Source organism: Pieris napi, chromosome 4, assembly GCF_905475465.1.
Source record: "Pieris napi chromosome 4, ilPieNapi1.2, whole genome shotgun sequence".
Lineage (NCBI taxonomy): Eukaryota > Metazoa > Arthropoda > Insecta > Lepidoptera > Pieridae > Pieris > Pieris napi.
The window spans coordinates 13138392-13157566 of NC_062237.1; the positions used below are offsets into that span (position 1 = coordinate 13138392).

Consider the following 19175-nt stretch of genomic DNA (forward strand, 5'->3'; position numbering starts at 1 on the left):
GCTTGTCTGTGATTTGACTAGAGTTGCTGTAGACCAATCACAATAAAACGGAACGCGCCATCGTGTAGTCTTTAGATTTATAGTCTCATCTGCTTGGAAACTTAATTAATTAGGAAAGCAACGGGCTCCCTCAACGATAGGATTTCAGGCCACTCTAGTATGCAAAATTATTTGTTTTTATAATGATAATAGATGAATTAGTGAAACTCTGGAGCAAGGATGGTTTTGCTAGGTTAAAATATAAAAGAAACTTTTTTGACTCATTTTAATAAAAACTTTAGATTTCTGAGACTTAGAGGGAGGGATATGGATATGTTAGGAATATAATTGTCATTAAAATATTAAAAGTATCGAAAAATGATACAAATAATAAATTTAATGTTTTAATTTTAAATAAAAAACACTCATGTGAGTCATTTGGGATTTCATGAAACTATTTTGCATAAAATACTAATATTTCATAAATTTTCTCGAATTTTTATAAGGTTATTCACCCTTCTCATTCTATCTCAATCGCTCTCTCCCTTTTCTTCGACAAAAACGCTGCACATCTTCGTGACGTTCCGTAAAAATTTTACCCTCATGCGCCTAAAGAAGTTTCACTTCAAAAATAAAAGTACAGCGATTTTGACAAATGCAAAACGTTTTATAGCCATAGTTATTAAGAACTGGACAGACGTTTGGTTACAATTCCACCTGATGCTAAGTGAGATCTGGCCTCTTCGTGGGCACACATGTCCAGGATATTTAATCGCTGCTTAAATGAAGCCATATTATACTGTCCAGGGAGGATGGAAGGGGGCAAGGCGTTCCACTACTTTACTGTTTACAAGAAACGACGAACCAAATGTTGCTGAGCGGCACTTTTGGATATGATATGGATGGAAACTCCAGCGTGCTTCTAAATGAGCGTTGTTTGAAAGAGTTTATGTACTATAAAGTCTTTACAATTGTCAAATAAAACTATTAGTTATAAGATGAAGCTTCACTAACATTACATTTAGAACTGTCTAATTTACATTGAAACCACTTAAGTATTCTGAAAGCTCATCTTCATTTATGTCAATGTCTATTTAGAGCTTACGTTATAGTTAATGTTTTCATTAAGTCATTATAAGATAAGTGACATAACTACTACACACATGTTCATTCTTAAAGTTTGAATAATAAAAGTGAATTGTGCTGCCCAATGGCAAAAAGCATGGTCGGAACACTTATTAGTTGCCCAAATTATGAGTTAGGAGTTTAAATGGAATAATGACTTTAAGGCCAATGTATATAGACTATGTTAAAAAAATATATGCTTCCATGTTCCTTCTATGCTTGCTACCACTATATCAATATCTCATACTCCAGAATAACGTGGTAGTTAAAAAATTCATAAGATCGGCGTATTGTACTTAAGTTTCTATGGATATACGTAAATAAACACCACTTAGAATGAAAATTCTCCACAGCAAATATATAAAGTATCCCAATACAGCGAGGAAATGCTGCCAGTGTTAAAGGTACACTGCCACAGGGACCAAACTTTTTAGATTTGTCTCAATATTTTTTGTATTAATTTTTAATTATTTTATTACTATGTAGGTTAAGAAAATTGTAAATACTGTATTGTTTGAGTTTTCCACTTTTCTACGGACCTAATGATATTTCTTCAGATAATTCCCTAATTTTGAATTCGAAACATTTCACTTTCCTAAACTTAAAGATAGTCAACTCGATGACCCTTACGTCTAACTTTTGATTTCCCGAGGGACGGCCAAGGATAGACGATTGTCAAACAAATGACAACACAAACCTGAACTTAGAAAGGGCAAATATTTGGTAGCTTTTGTCTGAGAATATCCCACTTCAGAACACTTGATACTTTTAATTCCTTTTACAAATAGTGAAGACAATACAGCTGGCTATATTACCTTACAAATCTAGGACCAATATGAACATACAACAATCAAAGCAAACAGTTTAAGATAAATCTAAGGTATCCGTTATGTATAGCCGTAACACATCACCCGAACGAATTTATTTAATCTAAATTCATTAAATTATTGAGCAATTTAATCAAATTTATATTGCTATTCGGTTTACAAGTAGAGGGAATAATTCACAGTTCATTAATATGTGTTAGAGTCGGTAGTTTTATAATTAAATACCCGAGGAGCATATTTCTCGTAAACGCGTTTCACTATCTCAAAATAAGTATAAGAATTAAAATAAAGATTAATAAAATAATTCATGACAGAAATATGATTGTGACAAAATTGATCTAACGCTAGACACACACAAGGGAGCCTGTGTTGTGGCTAACTAGATTACAATTATTCTGTGGTACAGTGTGCATGTTTAATACATTTTTTTTGAAGAAAAGGTAGTCTTAGTGTTACATCTAATTAAAGAAAAGTGGTGTAAGTATGCGTGAATGTTCACATACCCATGTGAATGGGTGTGTGTGCGTATAATACACTTTGTATTTGAGAGTGTGGCTGAGTGTTCCTATAAAGGCTGATTCACGCTACACCGTGTCTCGACCGGGCCGTGCCCCGGCCGGGGCACGGTCTAACATTAATGATATACTTTTGTATGAAGTAATTCATGCCTGACCGTGGCTCGGCCGTGCGCTTACCGTGCGCCGCCGGAGCACGGCCGGGGCACGGCGTTGTAATGTCGGTGGGTATTGTTTCCCGGCTCCGGCACGGTCCGGCCCCGGCACGTCGTAACATGAACGTAGGCGCCCGGGCACCCAACGTCAAATCTTAGTGAGGTTGAATTTTTTCTATGTACGATAAATATGGCTTTTGAAATCTTGTAATTTTTTTGGTTAGATCTGGTTTTAATTTTTCAAGTAAATGAGTAAAGCATTCTTTAGATATTCTAAAATAACCATAAAACTTGCTCTCGTCGTATATTAATTCTTTGTAAAGTAAAGAAAATTCCCCTTCTGCTTCTCGCTTTCTCCAGGTTGGATGTACACCCCATCTTCTTTTAGTACTTTCGCTTCGTTTTTCTAATACTTCGTCATTGATGGCAATTGCAATAGCTGCCAATTCAAATTGTGAAAATTGCATAATTACTTAAGCGTCAAGTCTATCGACAGATGAAATCACTAGCTGACAAAAACAGATATAGTGGTGCAAGCACGTACGTGCGTACACCCAAACAGCCCGGTGTAACATGAATCAATGTCCAGGACGGCGCACGGTGGCCGTGTCCCGGCCGAGGCCTGGCCCGGTCGCGACACGGTGTACCGTGAATCATCCTTAAGCGTGCGCTGTCGGTGTTAGTTTTTGGAACCTCAAGTCAAAATATGTAGTACGACCATTGCAGAATCCAAATGTAATTTAAGCAAAATTTTTATGCGTTTTTTGAGTTTATATCCGCATAGTTTGACTTTTACAATCTTATAAGTATATAAAGTATATAACACACCCTAAAAACATTGAATGTTGGTTAAAATTTATGAGCATTATCTTAGAAGCAAAGTTTAGAATATAATTAAGTTATTTATATCGAGTTTTAGTTTAAGGAACTTCTCAAAGTATCGGGAAGTTAGCTTTAAGCGCTCTTTGGTTTGATACAATTTATTCTAGATGTGCTTATTTTCAGCAGGCTATGAAATAATATACACTACTAGCTGGCCTGGCGAACATCGTACCGCCTAACAGTCGATTCTTTATTTTTTTTAAATACTTATTCTGCTATTCGGGACACCGGTCTAGCTAGTATGATAAAAAAAAGAAAGTTGATAAGACAACAAATACATTATGTCAAAAAATAAAAATTTACCTTCCCGGAATCCCTGCACTAACACTTGAACTTTATGATTTGGTATTAAAGTTCAAATTGACTTTTAAGTATTATTACGAATATTATGTATGGGAATATAGAAAAGTGTTGTTTTTAGACATTTTCACTCAATTTTTTTTAATTTTTCTCCGTAAGAACCATCCTCGTACTTCAAAGAATATTATAAAAAAAGAATTGGCCAAATCGGTCAAGCCGTTTTCATGTTATGTCGTGACAACGGAAAACGGGTTTCATTTTTATATATATATAGATATAATATTTTATATTACACTTTGCAAACCAAACATTTATCTTGCCTTAATAAAATCAATCTTAACGCCTCATCAGGAATATCCCTTGAATTCGAAAACTTAATCTAATTTATTAATCTTCAAAATAGTTTATTATAAAGGGTTTTTCAACAAGAACTTTGTTTTCTAAAACAAAATAAAACAAAGAATTTAGAGGAAAATGAATAAAATTTTCATTGTATTACAAAGAGAAAAGTTTGGCAATTATGAATGAAAAATGATATCTGGCAAATGTCCACCACGACCACGCTGACAGATGTTGATTCTTTCATCAAAATTTTTAATCACTTTTTGGCAAAATGGAGGGTCTATTTCGTTAATGACATCACGGATTTTGAGTTTTAAGGCTGTAATCGATTCGATTGGCTCCGTATAGACTCTGTCTTTAACATAGCCCCACAAAAAATAATCCAGTGGTGTTAAATCACACGATCTGGCTGGCCACTTAACAGCTGAATTTCGCGAAATTATGCGCTCGGGAAATTTGGTTTGCAATAAATTGATCGTTTCATTGGCTGTGTGACATGTGGCACCGTCCTGTTGAAACCACATTTCAGTGATATCCATGTCATCAATAATAGGCCAAAATTTAGTGGTTAACATCTCGCGATACCGTGATCCATTGACTGTTACCGCATTTCCAGCCTCATCTTCGAAAAAAAACGGCCCAATCACGCCTCCAGACCACATAGTGCACCACACAGTAACACGTTGAGTATGCAAAGCCTTCTCAATAATTGCTTTAGGATTTTCAGAAGCCCAAATGCGACAATTTTGCTTGTTGACGTACCCTGACAAATGAAAATGGGCTTCGTCTGAAAAAATGATTTTTTCAGAAAAACCAGCAGGTTGTTCCTGAATGAACTGAGCGAATCTGCGGCGATTTGAATGGTCGATCAGCTTTAATTCCTGCACCAGTTGAATCTTGTAAGGCTTCAAAGCCAAATCCTTTCGCAAAATTCGCCATGTTGTGCTTTTGGATAACCCCAATTGTTGAGAACGTCGTGAAATTGACAAATTTTGATCTTCTTCAACACTGTGGCTCACGGCGGCGATGTTTTCTGTTGAACGACCCGGTCGAACACGTGTTGGTGTTGGCACATTTTGTACCGAGCCTGTCGACTCAAATTTCGCGACCAAATTCTTAACAGCGGTCTCAGAAGGACGATTATGCTGGCCGAAAATATCACGAATTTTACGAAATGTAACTTTAACAGAACCACCATTTTTATAGTGGATTTGAATTATTTTAATGCGATTTTCGAGCGAAATTGAATTCATTGTAATAATTGCCAAAGCACCTGCTACGAATACCGCCAAAAACTAAATGTCAAAACTATCACGTTCTCGGTGTTGCCACAATTGAAAAACAAACTTCTTGTTGAAATACCCTTTATTATCAGAAACTTATCACTACTCAGAAAATGCTACTTACAGATCATAGATATATTCTTTTAAAACTAAAATCTCTTAAAATATTTGGCAATGTTTATTTGAAAGAACATTAAAAACGTGTTAAAAATGCAAAGAATATCCAATTTCCTAGTTATAATTAGGATATCTTTAGATACAGTTTTTACTATTTTTAGAGAACATAATAATATAGAGAACATAATAAACTATGTAACCAAAATTCCAACGATCCAAATAACTGGAACAAACAACCACATAATAAAAGATTAGAATATTTATTTTCATATAATTGCTCTTCCATTAAACAAATATCAATGTTACCGGCATTAACATTTCACCAACATTTTGGGACCATTTCATTAAACTACGGCTCAGGTACAAAAGTATTGTCAGAGTTCAGAAACGGCTGGTTCCTGTTAAACCCCGATCCTGTTTGCCCTTTTGGGATAATTTTTATGAATTATGTAAAGGTAATTTAAGGCCCTGTATTCATATTCATATTTTGTTATCGACGTCCGCAAAATTAAGTGATTGTACAGTGGGGAAAAGAGTATAATACACGAGAACAGAAATTACGAAGATTTTTTGTTTTAATGTTATTTACACTAGTATACATATATATGTTGGAATATATGTTGTGTGGTACTTAGACTGCATATTTATTCAGGATGGAAAGTATGATGATGATATAGAAAGACAAGTGAATACAAGAAATCTCAAGCGAAGCTCGACTGGCCGTACAAAGGGGCGTGCTCATCCCGAAGTTAACACGGGAGTGAATGTTGGGTGTGGCAGAGAAATAATGGAAGTAGAATAAATGCCGTGAAAATAAGAGCGTAACAAGTATATGTGGTTTAACCGTGTGGTAAATATGTGAACAGTGTGGGTTAAAAGAGGACGTAATGACAAGGATATGATGGGGAATGCTTAGGTGGTTTTGCCATGTAGAACGGAGGAGAAGTGCTTGCAAACTCAAACTCAAACTCAAACTCAAAATATCTTTATTCAAGTGGGTAACTAAGTACACTTTTGAATCGTCAAGTTAAATTAATCGTAAATTTACATTTACTACCAGTTCGCAAGTCAAGGGCGTAGAGCGGGTAAGAAGAACTGGCAAGAAACTTTCCGCCACTCTTTTTAATCGCCAAGTATTGCAAGTATATATATACAAGGCAAACGAGGATGATGATGTCGGGTTTCTAGGCCTTGTCGTACATACCTGAACCAAATCCAGGTGGTACTAGAGAAAGGACAAGTTAAAAGTACCCATAACTGACGAGCATGCATGGTGAATGACATAAATGTGGATGAATGTGTGTCATATCTGCCTACCCAGGCGTAATTATGAAATCTTTAAATATGCTGCGTGAAAACCTTTTAACGTTAATACAATGCTTTTGAAACTTCTTTAGAGAAGTTTACCGAGAAGTTCTTTGAAAATAATTTAACATGGAAATGTATACTAATATTATTTATAAAATATTATAGACCGTACACTTGTCAAATCTCTATCTAAATTAATTCAGGACAGGGGACTTTGTAACTTCCATTAGCTACAGCGATGGCTAAGTTTCTGTATGCAATTCCTATGTAGTTCTATCAATATCCGTAGCTTACGTAGCGACCTTGGATCACGCGGTACAAAGATGGTAGGAACCCAGTTCTTTTGGCGTAATACTAAAAATAATTACAAACTTACCAACAAGTCGGTGTCTATCAACAAAATCCACAATCGCTTTAGCCCAAGCTTGCTTCTTTGCCACTTCGACCAGCCCCTTTCGCGGTTCTATAACTCCTTCATGAACCCCCATACAGTATTCCCTCAATCCGTCAATTTCCAAATCACTATTTTTCGATATAAAGTCTTCCGAAAACCATGAGTTTTCTAATGATGACACGAATAAATCATCTAAAAATGGTTTCAGAACTGGACCAAGGTATTTCTTATCTTCTTTTGCACCTGAAATTCATTTGTATAATTTCAGCTAATAGGCCAAGTAGTTCTCATCTTAATATTATGCTCAACCAATTCGTCTGATACGCTTTCACGCCTAAACCGGTTTTAATGAATTTTGATGGATGGAAGGAGTTTTTATGGATTTTCGTCATCATCAGTATAAATAGGTATCCTGTGATAGTGATTAATGGTGACATAACCATACCAACCGAGCAAAGTCGCTCGCTAAAGCAAGCTTTATCTAAAAAAAGGACTAGTAAAGGATGTACGAGTATTATGTGCATTAAAGGCGTGAGAAATAGCGACCCGCATACAATACATGTACCCTAAAAGCAACACGTCTCCTAAAAATAAATATCATTATTTCTATTAAGAAAAGAACTCTCCCTGAGAGAGACGGGAAGTTTTTGTTTATAGAACCGGGGGCAAACGGGATGGAGGCTCATCTAATGTTAAGTGAGACATGGACACTCTCATTGCCAGAGGGCTCGCGAGTGCGTTGCCGGCGCCTTTTAAGAATTGGTTCGCTCTTTTCGTACAATATTCTGATGTGTGTGGTCAAAAAAAAGTCAAATTTCAATTAGTTATTAAATAATCTAAAATGGCACTTTTGAACGTCAAATAAAATGTAAAGATGATTCTAGTTGCCCTTTCCAAAAGGTAGTTTCGTGTGGAGAAGAATAGGTAAGAAAGTCCACACTAAGGGTCTGTTTCACAATGTATGGATAAAGTACCAAATAGCTATGCAACACATAAATTATTTGGAAGATAAATTGTGCTATTTGACATTCATAGGACTCATAACTTATGATGGACTTTATGTGACGAATAGCGCTATCTGACAGTCGTGAAACGCAAAAATTATTGTGTTTATCCTACTAATAAGTAATAAATAGCTAATTTGGAACTTATGTAGAACTTATCCGTACATTGTGAAACAGACCCTTACACTTTTAAAATAGGTTTTACAATATTTTGTATACATTAGTTAAAAAATTATACTTATGATAAGACAATGTACTCCTAAAATAAAACCACTATACTAAAACAGGCACAAAGTATTACTTGCAACTTAATCAATGCCGCGGGTAGGTCAGTTATTGTATTGTTAGTATACGTTGATTTTGCGTTCTCATAATCACAAAAAAAACTCCTAAAATGTTGCAAATCTAACAGATACATCACTACATAGTATAAAACAAAGTCGCTTTCTTTGTCCCCATATCCCTATGTATGCTTAAATCTTTAAAACTACGCAACGGATTTTTATGCGTTTTTTTTTAATAGATAGAGTGATTGAAGAGGAAGGTTTATATGTATAAAAACGTCCATTAAATACAGTTTTTTTTTAAGTTTCTAATGTGATGTCGTATATATAGTTAAATTTTTTCCGCTTTCTTTGCAAACGCAGGCTACAAGATTTATCAAAATATCCAAATATAACGGGTGCGGGCATGGCCAGTAATGAATAAATCAAAACTACTGGATCGATTTTAATCATGTTTTCATTGAGTGACATAGGCTATATATTTTATACCCGTGCGAAGCTGGAGCGGGTCGCTAGTACCTTTATAAAGCCAATGTAATACTGTGTTCATGAGGCTTGTGTCTTCTGTGAGGTCTTCCTCTCTCACGTCCTTGTCTCGTCTCACTGCGTCTATTAAACACGCTGACGATGCATCGTAGTAGTCTTTCAATTTATTCCACTTTTTGGACCTATCGTAATATAGGTAAATATTAGCAATTTTAGTTAACATGCCTATAGAAATAAATTCATTCAATAATTATGGAGAATAATATTTTATTTATTCAATAAATCTCATATTTAATATAAACTACAATGCAATAAGTTTTAAACGCGTTATATTACATTTATCAAGTTATTTTTGTATTTGAATTAGACATACATACATAACACACAAAATCAGAAAAGATTAAAAATAACAAAATATTATGGAAAAAAAAAGGGATAAGGTACATTTTCAGTGTGTAATGTGTATGTATTAAAATGTATTATTTTAATTATAAAATTAATTCAACCTATTTGGAATAAATCATATATAATTTGTACCAAGTTTAAAATCTAAAAATTCTTGAATAGTAATGTAAAACTCTAAAGAATACTTAATTCAATAAAAAAGCCTCAAACTTACCTATAAGCCGTCAACTCCCTTTCAAACTCTCCAACTGTTCTACTTTTAACATTATTCAAATACACATCACGCGCTTGGTCCAAAATTATCGCCATTATGTGAATCAACTCTTCGACAGATTCTAAATTCATTGCCGTAACTTGAATGAGGTTGGCTCGAAATGTACTATGACTTTCCTATAAGCAATGTATGGGATAAAAGGATTAGCACACAAAAAATACTAGTGTTTTTTCATGAATCGTGAAGACAATTAGACACAAATCTCTTTGACAGATGTAAACGCGATTTAATATTTACTAGCGGACCCGACAGACGTTGTTTTGCCATGTACGAGTATATTATTTCTAGGAAACATTTTTTTAGTTCAATAAAAATAACTATCTACTGTAATAAAAAATAGGGGTTGATCGTAGAGGGGTGAAAATTAGGGGTTGTATGTATTTTTGTATGTTGTATCATAAAAAATAAATACATTTTTTTGGGGTGGACACCCGTTATCACTTAGGGGTTTGAAAGATAGATAGTAGCCGATTCTCAGACTTACTGAATATGCCTAAACAAATTCATAATAATCGGTCGAGCCGTTTCGGAGGAGTATGGGAACGAACATTGTGACACGAGAATTTTATATATTAGATAGAGAGTAGATATATAGATAGTGGTGGTAGTCTGGGAGACTTCAGTCTTTAGTCGATTTATCTTGGTAGATAAAAGCAATTATAAATACGAGACGTTTTAATTTATAGAAGAAGTTTTACATGTTCAGAACAAGCAATAATAAATATATTTTTAGCTTATTAATTAATCTCAAGAATTTTTTTTTTTTAATCAAAGGTCGTCACTGAGTCATAGAAAATTACAATTTTAAAATAAGTTAATTTGGCATAAGAAAATGTCCAATACTTCTATTAGTCTTAATTAAGTGGAAGACACTGTTAGTATGTTCTACTTTTACCACTTACCACTGTTTAGCACTTAACACTAATATGCACTAACAGTAAATCAAATTTATATCATTATTTTACTGATTTAAGTGAATAGAACTATGGTGAAACGCCGAATACATCCAATATCAATTAATCAAACAACTAAGCAACGAAATTTAATGCCCGATATCATAATAGGCAATATAAGTAGCAACTCTGAGTAATGATCAAATATTTCTTACATATGCAATAGAACGCTTGCACCGCACCAATTCTGATGTGACTCTATTCAAATATCGTAATTGTCTCTTCGTATAACTCCCAGCTCCAGTGCATCTTACTTCGTGTGAGAGTCTCTCCCATTTACTAAAGATCGCTGTTTCCAATGTTTCAGAGGGGGATTTAGGAATTTCTTCGTCTCCTAAAAGTATTTCGAAAAGTTTATGTGTCATTTGGTATATTTTTATTATACAAAGCCCTTCTAGTTTCAAAATTGCTTCTTTTTAATTACACTTAATTATTATTAAATTGAAGACCCGAAGAATCAAAAATACCAGGCCGGTATAGTGCGTTAAAACCTTCAGATGTCATCTTTATAATAAACTAACCAGTAATTCTATGCAAATATTGCAGACATCGAGTGAGAGCCGTGATATCAGCAGTCCAGTTGATGTCTCTCGCCGCTCTTCTGACGAGGCAACCTTTCTCTACGGGGTATACGAAACCGGTGACACCACCGCCTGAACACAGCTGAAGTAGGCTGGATATGAAGATATTTTGGTATATTATAAGATATATAAGCACTAAAATCTCTGATACCAACTGTGATATAGCATTCAAGAAACTCCATATGTTCTATTAAGAGCTTAAAATATAATGGAACTTCAACGTAAAACAATAATTAATTCAACCGCATTGAACCTTTGCTTAACACCGGAGGATTTGTACCTAATTTAGCAGAGAGATAGTAAACAGCCAGATGTTAAGAATTATTAATTATAATTTTAATAATTCCTCTTTTCATTTGAGAAGAGGTCGCCAAAACGTTGACCCCATATATACATATAATATCCTATTTATAAATAAACAATATCAACATTTGAATATACTTACTCATCTAAAATTAGTAGAAGATGATAGGAGACGTGGGAAGTGAGACAGGCCCTTGCAGTGGTGCTTTTATAGGTGGAACATCGATAGAGGCGACGCCGGAGAGCGCAGCTGACTGCATAACGACTTAGCAGTTGGAGGGAACCCTGTATATATATTAATATATATTTGTACTATTGCTAATACTTATCATTCACCAACGTGCCATAAACATATCGCTTTCACTAACACTTTTTAAATAATATTATTTATTATATACGACTACAATTGTAGCATAGATGTTATTTTATTTATTTGCTTATCAGTATTACTACAGCTACTTATTATAATATCTAAACACAGAAGCCAAAAACGGAATACACATACAAACATAAGCACAAAACACAGTTAGCAATAATTATTACCTACTTACACAATACATATTGTCTTTTAAAAAAAAATATATATATGCTACGGAGTTTTTCATTTACATATGTAATTTAAACAATATTTACTGCAAAATTGCCCGACCAATTATATCGGGTAGTTAAGGAGCAATGTTATACGGATAAGATTCAAAGACTTGGCGTTTAGTTTATTGACGGCGAAGTAAGACAAATGCAATACGTACGTTCATACGGGACTGACATGTATACGGAAATTGGAAACAGCCAGATGGTTCGAATATTTAACTATACCGTGTTCTCGAACAAAACCTATATGTATTTAAAAGTAAAGTAAAGATATGTTAAGAGTATATTAAATAAGTTATTTGATTTGTGTTTATTAGACGACGGTCCCTTTATAATGTGCGAGAGTTTTTAGATTAGACGTTTGGACAACATTTCAATCTTAACTGTTATTTTTATTATGACATTATGACTATTAGACCAGTGCCGATAATTTTTGAAACCTAAAAAAATTACAGTAGGATGAAACCCATTAGAAAAGCAGGGGAATATGATCAAAATGAAAGGAAAAATAAATTACGGTCGATCTGAGGTCGGGAAGGGGTAGGAGGGGGAGGTTTAAGGGTAAAAAACGGTTTATCTCGATTTCCGGCAAAACTACAAGTCCTACCGAAGAAAGTTAAATGGCAAAGTTGTAGGTAATAAAAATATCTAAAACTTTTGTATTCACACATTTTTCACATAACGTCAAAATTTATGTGAAAAATTCAAAAAACCAAGTTTTTGGTTTTTTATTTTTATCTTTAACAAAAATATTTTTTTTTTAACGAAATTTGGTGAAAACTTACCTTTCTATGTCCCAAATACACTGTAATTTATTTGATTAAAAATATTTATTTGTTCACCTTATTTTGAATTAATATCGAAAAAACACCCTAATTTTCAATCGAAAATTCTGACGTCAAAATTTCAGCTTTTTTCATAAACTTGGTGTGCTTTCAGTTCGTTGAAATCTCTACTTTCCTATGGTAAAAAAATATATATATATTACCATAGTAAATCTTCTCAGAAAACGCAAAAAATCGTATGCAGTAACGCCCAGACCTGTCATCCCCTTCCTTACTTCTCTATGAAATACGAAAATTTTAGCCCATCTAAAGGCTAAATTTTTTTTAAGGTCACTCAGGTATATATAAGTTATCTTAAAATAGTAATAAATAGGCATCTGATTATAATTTAAAGAAGATTCATAGAGAAGTAGGGAAGGGGATGACAGGTCTGGGCGTTACTGCATACGATTTTTTGCGTTTTCTGAGAAGATTTACTATGGTAATATATATATATTTTTTTACCATAGGAAAGTAGAGATTTCAACGAACTGAAAGCACACCAAGTTTATGAAAAAAGCTGAAATTTTGACGTCAGAATTTTCGATTGAAAATTAGGGTGTTTTTTCGATATTAATTCAAAATAAGGTGAACAAATAAATATTTTTAATCAAATAAATTACAGTGTATTTGGGACATAGAAAGGTAAGTTTTCACCAAATTTCGTTAAAAAAAAAATATTTTTGTTAAAGATAAAAATAAAAAACCAAAAACTTGGTTTTTTGAATTTTTCACATAAATTTTGACGTTATGTGAAAAATGTGTGAATACAAAAGTTTTAGATCTTTTTATTACCTACAACTTTGCCATTTAACTTTCTTCGGTAGGACTTGTAGTTTTGCCGGAAATCGAGATAAACCGTTTTTTACCCTTAAACCTCCCCCTCCTACCCCTTCCCGACCTCAGATCGACCGTAATTTATTTTTCCTTTCATTTTGATCATATTCCCCTGCTTTTCTAATGGGTTTCATCCTACTGTAATTTTTTTCACTTTTTATTTATTTTAAAGGCTATCTGCACTGGTCTATATTAATATTTTTGGATGTGTCTTTTAATATGGCTGTGTGGTTTGTATAATTAATCCATATCAATGTACCACTTTCTTTGCCAATAAACCAGTTATTATTTATCCGAGTCACACTTTTCGAGCCCGCTACCTCGGAAAATCGGAAATCTGGTTTGTTTCGCGTTTTTTTTTGTCAGTATTTATATTTCGGTGATTAATTACTTTATTCGTCCAATAACAAGTACTTTTTTGTTGTATTAACACAATATAGTTAACGTAATTACAGTTATCAATCTGCCTTTTTGTTACGGAGGATACAAAGAAAAACTTCACACTAAGATTTTGTACGCCTTACACGAAAGGTTGGCAATTCCCGGAGATTTATCGCTTCAATTCGACTTCGTAACGACCACTATCTCATCCCGCATCAAACAAATGTTTGCTTTGAAAATTTCACGACGTTAATAGTAGCATAAATTTTTTAACAATTTCAATAAATTTGAAAGAATTTATTTGATCCACAGCCATATAACTATTATGCCAAATTTTATAAAGACTACGATTTCTCCTTGTAAAATTTGTATGTTTGTTATGTTAGTTTGTTTCAGATTTTTATGCATTAAATACACATACAAAGTTACTAAAGATAATTCAAACTTCTTGCATAAGTATAAAGACAGAATAGCCCTGAAACTGTATTTTTTTTGCATGTTTACAAAGTCAAAAGTCAAAAATTATTTATTCATCTAGGTAGCAGTGAACTTATGAACGTCAAAAAAGAGAATTAAATCAAAGAATAAAGAAAAAAATCTAAGAACATTAAATGCTTCTAATTTTACATTTACTGCCAGTTCTCAAATCAAGGGCGTAGAACGGAAGAGAAGAACTGGCAATAAACTCTCCATCACTCTTTTTAATCGTCAAGTTTTTTTTTTACACAACATATAACTTACCTCATAGCATCCTTCTCTCATCTTGTCAACCAACACATTCAAGGCTCCAGCCAATTTTCCCACATGAGAATACTCCGCGCAATGCGAGTCCAATGTGGCTTCCAACGCCGGGTGCCACAATTGCCAGGTGGAAGATCGTTCAGCACACACCATTGATGATGGTGGACCTACTGTTACTGCGTAGTAGCCCTGCAAAGTTGTATATTTATATAAATATAAAATCTTACTTTATAATTGCAGCAACATAATAGTAAAAATAATTGCATAATTTACCAGTCACTATAATTACTAATCTTGTATATAAAAAAAAACAGTAGCGCTACAACCTTTTTTAGGTCTTGCACTCAGATTTCTGAATCTGTTTCATGATCATTTTTAAATCTAATAGGTAAGTAGGTGATCAGCCTCCAGTGCCCGATACACGCCGTCGACTTTTTGGGTCTACGACATGTCGGTTTCCTCACGATGTTTTCCTTCGATTTTTTTATAAATCACGGGCGCCAATGAGCCCACGGGACAGCGGCTACTCTGCCGGCCTTTGAGAGAGGAGTAAGATTTAATTTTAATTTAAATAATAAAGAGGTCTAGTAAAGACTTCGACTGGGAACCGATTCCACAGCTATAAGTGCTATGCTGCAGCTACTTAATAGTTCGTTGTAATCTGGTATTGTCAAAGTCAGCTACAGAACCCAGCCATCTGTAATTCTATTTACCAATACTGACCCCTTTAGCAGCGGTATAATGAAGCAAGGCCAACGGATGTGTGATGGGTACAGTACTGGTATACGCGTGAGGGCTGCATCCGCCCACCCTTGCGCCCAGCATCAACTTGGCCTCCGCCTCTCCCGCCCCGACACGTAGCATCACCCAGGTCGGACCCTCCACTATCGCTAGTCGACGCTCTGTTGAGCTCTGGTGTGATGCTGATAGGTAATATTTATTATAAGAATTTGCATATTGATAAGTTCTACCCCTTTAAAAAAAACGAATATTATTTCCTAAGTATTAATACTTTAAATCAGGTATATTTCAACTTAGGGAAAATATCAAGTTTCACGAATCGGTTACCATCGGCTAAGCTCTTCAGAGCTTTAGGTATGAGATGTGTGGTATGGGTATATAATATACACGTATTTCTGGAGAGGTCATGTATAATTTACCTAGATAAGGAATTGATAAAGATTAATTATTAATTATTATATTATTTTTTTTCCTTTTCAGTTCCGTATTTGAAGTCAATTTAATTACATAATTACTTTTACATTACCCATATTAGACAAAATAAATTGTGTTCGTGGTACTCACTAATCGCTTACAATATTTTTATTCATTTTGTTAATTCCAGTATCATAGCATTCTTAAAATATATTTTAGAATATAGATAAAAATACTTCGATTCAATATTTTTTGCTTACAATAGAGTTGTTTATTCCTTCCTTAATCCTCCATACGAGGAACTAGTTGCCAACTTGTCACTCGCATTATCACGGTGCAGCGTATGCAGTTAAATTTTGACGTGAAGTTGGTTTCGGATTCAGGCCAACTTCGATTCGTGACAAAGTGGGCTTATCCAGCGGGAATAACATATTTTTTGGATGTTTGTTGACTTTGCCGTAATTTATTTTGAATGTGTAAAGTTCGCTAGACCGACTCTGCAACGGTTGTAGCTACGTACTCGTAGATCAGCGCAAGAGATTTTATACGAGCGAGTGTGTAAACATAATTTATCTACACAGACACAAACACGTGTCCAAGACAACCGAACGTAATAAGCTAAATCTTTATTAATTTCCAAATTTAGCAACTATTATTATTAGTATACAAATATACCAATGGCACTACAACCTCTTAAATTTCTGTATCTTTTCCGTGATCATTCGTCACCCAGTTGACTTTTTGGTTCTAAAACATGCCGGTTTCCTCACGATGTGATCGCACGTTTAAACCATTGCCAAACGTTAATTATTATTATATTTCTGTTTATTTTCCGTGTGGTTTCCTACTTTGTAAAATAAGTAACATATCTGTAAAGCTATTTGTGGACATTTATCACCTATATATATACGTATCTTGTATTTGTGATTATGTTTCCTTTTCGAACATAAATAAATTGATATTTTCTGCGCTTCGTTCTACTCGTGATTAACTTAAATCGGAAAGTAAAGGTTCCATTGTATATGGTACATAAAAAACCCACCTCAACGGAATTTTTATGAACTGAAGATCTTTATTTCATCTAGCAACCCTCACCTTCAAATGGCTTTATAACTCAGCATAAGTATAAGTTTTAAGTGCTAGACAATGGTAAATGAAAACATAGAACACAAGAACAGAGTGTCTTTTCTTTAATAGGCACTGTAAGTAGTGTTGTCTGTGTTGGACACTTTCTTATGTTAAATATCCTTTTTAGTACATTAGCTTAGACTTAAATTACGTCTTAGTCTTAAGTTAGGCTAGATCGTAATCTACCATGATGTCTCAGTAAAGAGACAATGTGTTTAAAAAAATGCGAAACATTAGACAAAAATTATTCTACCTCCATTATAAAGTGCCTTTCTCCATCAAATTTTCTTACTGTTGTAGCCGCTCTGTGGCACTTGAGGTGATGTATAATCCATTTAAAGTCGGAGCAACTTCGCCGATACACATCACGCCCGAATTTCCAAAGTTAGGAAACTTGGTGAATTTATGTAAATTTCCAATTATTACGCGGCTCGCTTATATTGCGCTTGGATGGACGCCGAATAGCAAATAGCAATTGAAAATTATGATAATACGAGATATTACCAGCCATTTTATTTATGAGATTGGACATATTTAGGTCCGGTTTACAATGAGGTTATAAACTTGATAGCTGTACTCGGTAAATTAAGTCTCATTCATTTTTATAAATTTATTTCACGTGGCAACGTGTTATAGGGACTTGCGAACTGGTAGTAAATGTAAATTTAGAATTAATTTAACATCTTTTCTGTTCATGTTCATAAGGGTATTTGGTTACTTAAATGAATAAAGTAATTTTGAGTTTGAGTTTTTGTTTTTAATTTTAATTTTTATGTATCTCTATTTTTAATATTATAAATAAGATCAGTGGTTAAGTCAGAGGTTGTATGTCCGATCCCCGGCTGTGCACCAATCGACGTTCTTTCTATGTGCGCATTTAATATTCGCTCGAACGGTTGCCTTAGACCCAAATAGTCGACGACGTGTGTCAGGCACAGAAGGTTGATCTAATACTTGCCTATTTGATTGATAATTATGAAACAGATACAGAAATCGGAGGCCCAGACCTAAAAAGGTTGCAGCGCCACTGATTTATTTTATAGTTTTTTTTTTTAACAAAATAAAATTATTACACCTACACTGAATATTATTATGTGCATTAGTGTAATCTAATCTTGTATGATAGGAGAAAAGAATCGTGCAGCCTTTATAAGCCATGAAAAGTTGAATTGGGTTCGTTTCCTAAAAAATCTTCTATGACAATTTTTTTATTAACCCTTTTCTAAAATGTATTTTATGTGTAAATCACTTTACAGATTCATCTTCAGACACTTACTTTCTAGATAGCAGTAGGAATACGGTAAAGCATGTTGATGTGCGCGTGCGCAGAGGACTCTTGAAGCGCCGCCTCCGCGCGACTGCGCGCAACGGGCTATCAATTGCACCCATCTCTCCACAATTTTATCCCTATACAATTTAATTACTTTAAGTGTATAGTATAAATCTTAATACAATAAATTTAGTAAAAATATTGCAATACTATTGCGAGGGGTTATATTAGATTTGTTCAGTTCTAACATATTTTAAACCAAGGTTTTTTTCATAGAACAGGGGGCAAACGGACAGAAGTCGCACCTGTTAAGTGATACCGCCACCCATGGACACTTTCAATACCAGACGGCTCGCAAATGCGTTGCCGGTCTTTTAAGAATTGTAATGCTCTTTTCTTAAGACTAAGTCGAAGGTTCGGAAATATTTATTCGTTTTTAACTGTTTTTAAATTTATGAATCAAAGATGTACTATAAACAAGCAAACAAAGAATTCATTTTGGAACTACACTTATGCGACTTAAACAATTTTAAACAATTCCGTTAAAAAGATATATGCTTGTGAAGTATGTCTATGCTATCATGATAAATAAATAAACATATCATAAAGCATATAACGGGGAATATATATTTACATTGTAGGTTCGATTTCAAGCGGAACCAGCGATGGCCGATCACTAACGTAGCTATAAAAATTATTATTTGGAATATTACATGTTTTTTTATTGGATT

The 19175-nt window shown here is 34.1% G+C and overlaps 1 protein-coding gene across 1 annotated transcript in view; it reads right to left on the bottom strand.

Moving 5' to 3' along the window:
* Positions 1–19175, bottom strand: part of LOC125049109 — a 33132-nt gene that overhangs the window by 6898 nt on the left and 7059 nt on the right. Inside the window, exons 5-13 of the mRNA XM_047648213.1 lie at positions 18451–18581; positions 15615–15814; positions 14892–15080; positions 11660–11802; positions 11155–11306; positions 10789–10967; positions 9621–9796; positions 9035–9183; positions 7210–7470 (exon numbers count right to left, since the gene is read on the bottom strand). Coding sequence (XP_047504169.1) covers positions 7210–7470; positions 9035–9183; positions 9621–9796; positions 10789–10967; positions 11155–11306; positions 11660–11802; positions 14892–15080; positions 15615–15814; positions 18451–18581 — 1580 coding nt within the window. The remainder of the gene's footprint in view (positions 1–7209; positions 7471–9034; positions 9184–9620; positions 9797–10788; positions 10968–11154; positions 11307–11659; positions 11803–14891; positions 15081–15614; positions 15815–18450; positions 18582–19175) is intronic.